The following is a 9,161-nucleotide window of genomic DNA, read 5'->3' on the forward strand; positions in this document are numbered from 1 at the left end:
GTAATGTTGTGGAGTTGTATTTTGTCTCGCATCAATTATATCGTCGGTTATATCGTTATCGCAAATTTTCAAATATATATCGTGATAAATATTTTTGGCCATATCGCCCTGCTCTATGCACGACCCCCCCATCCCCTGGAAATGAAAGAAATAGCTCCATGGGGTGTAATCCCGATGAGGTATTTTATGGTCTGTGTACCCTTGTAATGAGAGTATGTTTGTGCGCGTGCCTTTAAATTAGATGGTCTTTCTGTTCGAATCTCAAAACAGTCAACAATGATTGCTACTCGTTTTCCAAAAGTTTCAGTAAACTGTGGAGGCATTGTCGCCTGCAGACAGTGCCTCTCAGGCCAGTGCACCAGTGCTCCTAAGTGGGCATACAAAACATCAACGGTATCGGTGAAGACAGAAGACAGTGTTTTGTGCGACACATGGAATAGATGACAAAGATGCTGGACTGGAAGATCAAGTCTCAGACGCATTAGTGTGAGTAAGAGCATTTGGAAACCTGTCAGTTTCTTCGGTATTGGCAGGAAATCTTTGACAGTGTTGAAGAGGGACATTAAGACTGCATAACAATATAGTCCAGTGTAATATCTTACTTTTTCGGTATCGTCCTTTAAGAAAGTTTCATTCAGCTCTGTCTTTTGCAACTGTGCTCGAAGCAGTCTGTTCTCCTCCAACAGCCGGTTTATTTCTGCTCTGCCCTGTTGACTGCACACACAGTCCTTCGTCTGCCCTTCAGCTTCCGTGACGCTGTCACTCCCATCACCACTGGATTTGTTACATCCATTTCATATGCTGGTTTGCCTGCAATAATGCCAAATCAAAAGCTACTCAGTCGACATGACGTGGTTCTGCAGCATCACACATTAGCATGTTTTATCTCATTATCTATGACCGCAGCGCATTGAAAAAAAAACCCACTAAAAGCCTTTTGGTTTGGTCCTTTTACAGCATCCTGCCATGCGATTACATTTGTTCCTGACCACCGAGAACACTCACGTTAACTTTTATCGAGTGGAAAAAAAGTTAGCGTGTTTATATTGTGCTAACATAGCTGTGTTACTAGCGGTCACGTAGCACATCATTATATACCAGCTAGCCCAACTTCAGTAACCCTACAAATGTCACTGCTGTTTAGTTTTCTGTCTTCATTTATGTTGGAAGTGATAAGAAAGCTGTACGTTTTAATTTGTTTCCAAAACCCCGCAGTCAGGACATGCTATATTGTATTTAGATAGAAGCTAGCGAGCTAACTTGCTGCTAACTTCTAACTCATATGTCATAAATTCCATTGTCATGGATGCCTGGATGTTTAACTCAGTTGTTACACCTGGTAGAGCAGAACGCTGATAATTTTATTAAAGATGAAAGACTTAAGACAGTGTTTTAACTCTCAGTAATGCCACAGTGATCATTTGATATATGGACCTGCAGCAGAGTTTAGGCCCAGACACGGCTAGTGACGTCAGACTCAACAATCGGATAGTGATATGAATTACTTTAGAACTCACCGGAGAGAAAATGCCGCGAGCAAACCAACAAAAAGCTGGGGATTGCACGGAACTCGATATCCGCTCGTCTCACCGCTGCAATCCATGCCTGGCGTCTTTGTTTGGTGATATCGGATACATGGGATCCCTCACGTTGCCGCCAGGATGGAAAACGATTAAAAGATTAATCCAGTTTCTTGCCTTCACGATCGTGAGCTTTAACGTTGCAACCGACTACACCTGTATCCTTTGTCTGGCCTACTGTGATGGCGGCAGGGGGCGTGGCCCGCCTCATGTAACGTCACGCTCCAAAGCCCTGTGACGTTTCTGTGTTCTGTGACGTTGTCCCAAAGACGTTGTCCACCTCTGTTGGAGGGAGTAATGTGGGTGACTGTGTAGTGTAGTTGGTGTAATAGTTTTCGACTCCACACAGTCACTGCTTTGCTGTGCTTCTGCAGCGTATCCAGTAATGGTGACAAATCCTCCAGCGTTGCAATAGGAAGCTGCTCTTAAGCGCAGAAAGAATTGTTTCCAGGGATTTCTATTTGTATCCAGCTTGGCGTGCAGGATCCTTTGTGTAATCTATGCTTACATATGTATTTTACACACAGACAATGTGAAAAATACAACACATTGCTATGGATTGATGCTGAAAGTGCTAATTGCACTAAAAAATTTAGCTGAAAAAATAACACCAACTAAATAGATAAGCATGTCTGTTAACAAAAAAACCCAAACGCTTTACCCAACTGGGGTTTTTCAACTACCTCAGGGACAAAGCTTTACCAAAATCTTCCAACTCAGACCCTGTGACAAGGTCTGTGAAAACCACGTTTTTATGCCTGAAATTCTACAGTACTACACTCCCAGCAGATGAGCTCATGCAGCCTGTCACGAACCGGGACATACAACCATGACAAAACAGGAGATGCACACACAATTTATTGTGTTATTAATTTAGATCAACTGTGCTAATATAGTATACCAAAATGAAAACAATAACTCAAATTTCTCATGTACACTTTCTACAGAGGCACCATCGAGAGCATCCTGTCGAGCTGCATCACTGTGTGGTTTGGAGCCTGCAATGCGTCCTGTCATAGAACCCTCCAACGCATAGTGAGAGCTGCAGAGAGGATCATTGGTGTCTCTCTCCCCTCCCTCCAGGACATTTACAGCACCCGTCTCACTAAAAAAGCCCTTTGCATAGCGGCTGATCCCACGCACCCAATGCAAAGCTTCTTCAAGCTGCTGCCGTCAGGGAGGAGACTGCGGAGTCTCCAGGCCAGGACCAGCAGACTGAAGGACAGCTTCATCCATCAGGCTGTCAGGAAGCTTAACTCCCTCCCGATTCTGCCCCCTCTCCCCTCCTCTCCTCCATGGTCTCACTGAACTCTGTCACATACACACACACACACTCACTGGCCTGCACCAGTTACCAGTCACTTTGTGGAGCATTGGACTGCCATTACCTCATAAGACTTTGTTGTTATACTATCTCTAACCGTATATTACTAGATCTCCATTTGCACTATTTGCCTATTTGCACTACTCTGCCTGGTTTACACTCAATGTCATTTACCCTTACCTGAATATTGTATATTGTATATTGCATAGCTTTCTTGTTAAATTGTATTGTATTTATTTAAATTTTTACTTTTTAATTATTTTATTTGCATTTTTTAATCACTCTCTTATATTTAAATGTTCATTTGCTATTTCATCTAGGGTTTGAGAGTAACGAAATTTCTATTCTCTGTATGTCCTGTACATGTGGCAGAATTGACAAATAAAGTTGACTTTGACTTTGAGATATTTGAGGTTGTGCTGAAAATAATGGTGCCAAATAAGGCAAGAAAAACATATTTTAAAGGTGAAATATAGAGGTAAAATCAAAAATAGTCAAGAACGGCCAATTATACCCTGGACCACAGAGGGTTAAATTTGAAAACGGTTTTAAAAAAAAACATCCCCATTCTAAAATGTCATGTGACAATCTGATTCATGAAGAGTGATGATGTCACAAGGACATGTGATGATGTCACAAGGACATGTGATGATGTCACAAGCACATGCCTTTGAGCCTTTGAAGTTTTTCTATAAATAGGGGTCAGGAGCAGCAAGTTTTAGTCAGTTTGTTCGCAGCCTTCAAACGTTCGACCAGAGCTATATTTGAAAGTATTTGTAAACCTCTTCAGAGTCACTGAAATTTTTTTTAAACGTTCTCACCAATTCACTGAGCAAACAAACACATTTCAGTCAAGATGACTTTCACCTCAAATCATCTTGAAATATGTAAAGGGACCCTTTTGGGAGGTCACTACAAGGTCGAGGGTTTCCTTGAAGAAGGGGGCTTTGGTATTGTAACCAAATGTTGCAATACAAAAACCAACAAAGTCGTTGCTATTAAAGTCAACAAGAGCGACCCTGAAATTCTGCAACAGGCGAAAATGGAAATTTACATACTGGAGAAGCTGCGAGGCTTGGATGCAGATAGATGCAACATTGTTAAATGGAACGACTTTTTCATCGACGGTGACCGCATCTGCTTAAATTTTGAACTCCTCGATGAAAGCCTGTGGCAGTACATGCGGTACCGGAGGAACCGGGTTCTCCCAGTAACAGAAATCAGGCCAGTGTTATTTCAGCTCGCAAATGCCCTGTCCCACCTGGGTTCTTTGGGAATAGTGCATGCTGACCTCAAACCTGGAAACATAATGGTTGTGGACCGCTATGAGTGTCCCATCAAAGTCAAACTTACAGACTTTGGTTTTGCATGTCCCGCATCTACAGTGATTCCTGGTGACTGTGTGGGGACGGTTGGTTATAAAGCACCTGAGGTTATGATTGGTAGTCTATTTAATGAAGCAATAGACATGTGGTCCCTGGGGCTGGTAGCTGTGGAGCTTGCTACTGGGTATCCTTTCTACCCTGGGAGAAATGATTATGATGTTTTGAAATTCATCATACAGACCCAGGGACAGCCACCAGATCATGTTTTAGACTCTGGCTTTTACACTGATAACTATTTCATAAAAGACAACTACAACGGACAACACTGGACATTTAAGACCGAAAGACAATTTCAAGATGAGACAGGTTGTCAGTCCAAGGACACTCGATCCATAAAACTTAAGTGCCTCGATGACCTTGAACAACTACTGAAGATAAGGGGGTGTTGGGAAAAAATCCAAAATGTATTTGTCAGCCTAATCAAAGAGATGTTAGCATTGGATCCAAACCAGCGCATAACACCCTCGGAGGTTCTCCACCACCCCTTTTTCAATCCTGGCCTCTCTAAGAGTTCTCCCTGCACTGACATGAGTAGCACAGGGGGACAAAACCTTGTGGTCTCTCAGCAGCCTTCTAGTTGCAAAAGAGAAGAATCACAGAAAATCAGCTGCAGTTCCCAAACCTCAGAAGAATTTTCTCAACAAGAATACGTCAACGCATCAGCCAACACATCCTCCTCTATAGATGATCTTGAAATATCTAAAGGGACCTTTTTGGGAGGTCACTACGAGGTCGAGGGTTTCCTTGGAGAAGGGGGCTTTGGTATTGTAACCAAATGTTGCAATACAAAAACCAACGAATTTGTTGCTATCAAAGTCAACAAAAATAACCCTGAAATTCTGCAACAGGCAAAAATGGAAATTCTCATCCTGGAGCAGCTGCGAGGCTTGGATGCAGATAGATGCAACATTGTTCAATGGAACGACTTTTTCATCGACGGTGACCGCATCTGCTTAAATTTTGAACTCCTTGACCAAAGCCTGTGGGACTACATAGAGGACCCGGAAAACCAGGGTCTCCCCATAAGCGAAATCAGGCCAATTTTACATCAACTCACAAATGCCCTGTCCCACCTGGGTTCTGTGGGAATAGTGCATGCTGACCTCAAACCTGGAAACATAATGGTTGTGGACTGCTATGAGTGTCCCATCAAAGTCAAACTTATAGACTTTGGCATTGCATGTCCCGCATCTACAGTGATTCCTGGTGACTGTGTGGGGACGGTTGGTTATAAAGCACCTGAGGTTATGATTGGTAGTCTATTTAATGAAGCAATAGACATGTGGTCCCTGGGGCTGGTAGCTGTGGAGCTTGCTACTGGGTATCCTTTCTACCCTGGGAGAAATGATTATGATGTTTTGAAATTCATCATACAGACCCAGGGACAGCCACCAGATCATGTTTTAGACTCTGGCTTTTACACTGATAACTATTTCATAAAAGACAACTACAACGGACAACGCTGGACATTTAAGACCGAAAGACAATTTCAAGATGAAACAGATTATCAGTCCAACGACACTCGATCCATAAAACTTAAGTGCCTCGATGACCTTGGACTAATGCTGAGTATAATGTGGGGCTGGGAAAAAATCCAAAATGTATTTGTCAGCCTAATCAAAGAGATGTTAGCATTGGATCCAAACCAGCGCATAACACCCTCGGAGGTTCTCCACCACCCCTTTTTCAATCCTGGCCTCTCTAAGAGTTCTCCCTGCACTGACATGAGTAGCACAGGGGGACCAAACCTTGTGGTCTCTCAGCAGCCTTCTAGTTGCAAAAGAGAAGAATCACAGAAAATCAGCTGCAGTTCCCAATACTCAGAAGAATTTTCTCAACAAGAATACGTCAACGCATCATCCAACACATCCTCCTCTATAGATGATCTTGAAATATCTAAAGGGACCTTTTTGGGAGGTCACTACAAGGTAGAGGGTTTCCTTGGAGAAGGGGGCTTTGGTATTGTAACCAAATGTTGCAATACAAAAACCAACGAATTTGTTGCTATTAAAGTCAACAAAAATAAACCTGAAATTCTGCAACAGGCAAAAATGGAAATTTTCATCCTGGAGCAGCTGCGAGGCTTGGATGCAGATAGATGCAACATTGTTCAATGGAACGACTTTTTCATCGACGGTGACCGCATCTGCTTAAATTTTGAACTCCTTGACCAATGCCTGTGGGACTACATAGAGGACCCGGAAAACCAGGGTCTCCCCATAAGCGAAATCAGGCCAATTTTACATCAACTCACAAATGCCCTGTCCCACCTGGGTTCTGTGGGAATAGTGCATGCTGACCTCAAACCTGGAAACATAATGGTTGTGGACCGCTATGAGTGTCCCATCAAAGTCAAACTTATAGACTTTGGCGTTGCATGTCCCGCATCTACAGTGATTCCTGGTGACTGTGTGGGGACGGTTGGTTATAAAGCACCTGAGGTTATGATTGGTAGTCTATTTAATGAAGCAATAGACATGTGGTCCCTGGGGCTGGTAGCTGTGGAGCTTGCTACAGGGTATCCTTTCTACCCTGGGAGAGATGATTATGATGTTTTGAAATTCATCATACAGACCCAGGGACAGCCACCAGATCATGTTTTAGACTCTGGCTTTTACACTGATAACTATTTCATAAAAGACAACTACAACGGACAACGCTGGACATTTAAGACCGAAAGACAATTTCAAGATGAAACAGATTATCAGTCCAACGACACTCGATCCATAAAACTTAAGTGCCTCGATGACCTTGGACTAATGCTGAGTATAATGTGGGGCCGGGAAAAAATCCAAAATGTATTTGTCAGCCTAATCAAAGAGATGTTAGCATTGGATCCAAACCAGCGCATAACACCCTCGGAGGTTCTCCACCACCCCTTTTTCAGTCCTGGCCTCTCTAAGAGTTCTCCCTGACATGAGTAGCAAACGGGGACCAAACCTTGTGGTCTCTCAGCAGCCTTCAAAACAGAAAGATCATAGAGAATCAATCTCCAGCATTGCTTCAACCACGGACAAAAATGACAAAAACACAAACAGGGATTGTAAAAAGCCATTAACAGCAGATTACATTGCAAGAATTAATTAAGCTGCTCCAATAATGATCACTTTGGCTTTTTTGTCTTTTTTAATTTTCACTCCCCCCACCCCAACCAGTCGCGACAGATGGCTGTCCCTTTAAGAGCCTGGTTCTGTCGAAGGTTTCTTCCTTTTAGAAGGGAGTTTTTCCTTCCCACTGTCGCTCATTGCTTGCTCATAGGGAATCACTTGATTGTTGAGGTGGCCAAAACTCTAGGGGAACTAGCAATTCTTGTGAAAATTGAAAAGGGAAAAAAAGCCTAAAAACATAAAAACAACTGATGAATATGTTCTTGAACTAAGGCACAATTTTGCTTAAAATCCATTAAGTAATCTCTGTGTCAAGTTCTTACCAATATTCAAAGCGGAGCAGCGGACAACTTACCATTACATCAGTCCTTCAATCAGACATAATTTGATCCAAATTGGAAATAAACTGGATGTTTATTAAATAAACCAGCTTTAAGCATCATCTAATTGTTGTTTGTAACTCTTTTTAAATATAGTGCTAACCTTTAGCCTCCTAGTAGACATACATGTTTTATAAATGGGAAAATCCTCTTTTCTTTAGAAAAGTTAAGCTCTGACCTTGAAGTCAAGGTCCCTGAGATTTAAACCTTACAGAGATTTTTAGTAAATGCTACCATGGTATTAATTTAAAAATTCTACATTGTCTCGTTCTTGAGTTATTGCATTCACAAACTTGGGTGTCCACAGCGCCCCGCCATATACCAGACTCAAAAGATTATGAGGTAGGTGTTTTGTTTTTGTTTGTTTGTTTTTTAAGTTTTTTCATAAAGATTACAACATAAAAATAACACAATTGGGAATATTATTGTCATTTTTGAAAACACTATTTTGATGTTATCTAATGCAGTGCAAAAAATAAATAACTAAATTGATAACTGGCACTGAGTCTTCTGTGTGCACACATTCTGCATCAACACACAGGGAGACACTGAGACTTCAGAAATTTTTCACTGTGTTTGTCTATACAGCCACAACTTTCAGATTTTTCACAAACAAGCAGCACGGATTTTGTCCTCATCATTTCAGCTAGAAGTACTTTATAAGGGGGTCTTTCAAGTGAACATTGAACAGGTACAGGTGCTTGAAATCCTTGAAAATGCTCGTTCAGGAGTTAGGCCTTTTTCATACAATCCCCCCATTTTCAAAGGCTCAAATTGGATTGAACAAGCAAGTTTTTTTGTTAATAATTTGGAGTGTAGAACTCATAGATATCAAATGTTGTTTCCTCCCTTGCGAGGCCTTTACTGTATCTGCCTTCAGTTCTGGTTGCTTTGCACTGTGAAGCTATTTGAAAGTATTTGTCAAAGAACAATGAGCACTAGATATCCACTAGATGGTGTTATAGTAAAACACAAGCATAACCCTCACTTAGACAATTTTACCTGATACACAGTTTGTGACCATGTATTTACTCTTCTGGCACTTTGCCTTCACAATTTTGTATTAATTTCACTACCTTTTGGCATGATCACCTTTTAATTTGTTTCTCACATTTGTGACAAAGACACTGCACTGGAGGCAAACAAGACTGTGTAAATACATTCAGCAAGTTGGATTAGTTTCCAGTTTCTGCTGAATACAAGCAAAAACCAGTCACTTCAGAAAGATGTTCAGAATAAAATCTGTAAAACTGCCAAAGAGCAGCACGTGAAGGTAACCGACATGAAGATAACAACAGGGTAACAAATGCAAGTGAATATGAGCATCTTTTTATTTCGCAGCCTTCCGTAAAGACGCTGAAACACAGTTTATTGCTGTTTATCAT

At 41.6% G+C, this 9,161-nt stretch overlaps 1 protein-coding gene and 1 long non-coding RNA gene across 2 annotated transcripts; one reads left to right on the forward strand and one right to left on the reverse strand.

Moving 5' to 3' along the window:
• Positions 1–598: 598 nt before the first annotated feature.
• Positions 599–2,528, reverse strand: LOC113036725 (uncharacterized). The gene is made up of 3 exons (XR_003274490.1): positions 1,926–2,528; positions 1,518–1,736; positions 599–810 (listed from the first exon to the last, which is right to left on the reverse strand). It is a non-coding gene; the product is annotated as an uncharacterized LOC113036725 (long non-coding RNA).
• Positions 2,529–3,470: 942 nt separating this feature from the next.
• Positions 3,471–8,022, forward strand: LOC113036724 (uncharacterized). Its single transcript, XM_026193173.1, has one exon. It carries the CDS (start codon positions 3,761–3,763, stop codon positions 7,202–7,204), a length of 3,444 nt encoding a protein of 1,147 aa, XP_026048958.1. The 5' UTR covers positions 3,471–3,760; the 3' UTR covers positions 7,205–8,022.
• The last annotated feature ends 1,139 nt before the right edge of the window (positions 8,023–9,161 follow it).

Source organism: Astatotilapia calliptera, chromosome 14 (assembly GCF_900246225.1).
Source record: "Astatotilapia calliptera chromosome 14, fAstCal1.2, whole genome shotgun sequence".
Lineage (NCBI taxonomy): Eukaryota > Metazoa > Chordata > Actinopteri > Cichliformes > Cichlidae > Astatotilapia > Astatotilapia calliptera.

Bases quoted from the DNA above. Each gene is read 5' to 3' on its own strand.
- LOC113036724 (XM_026193173.1), top strand. From the start codon at position 3,761: ATGACTTTCACCTCAAATCATCTTGAAATATGTAAAGGGACCCTTTTG.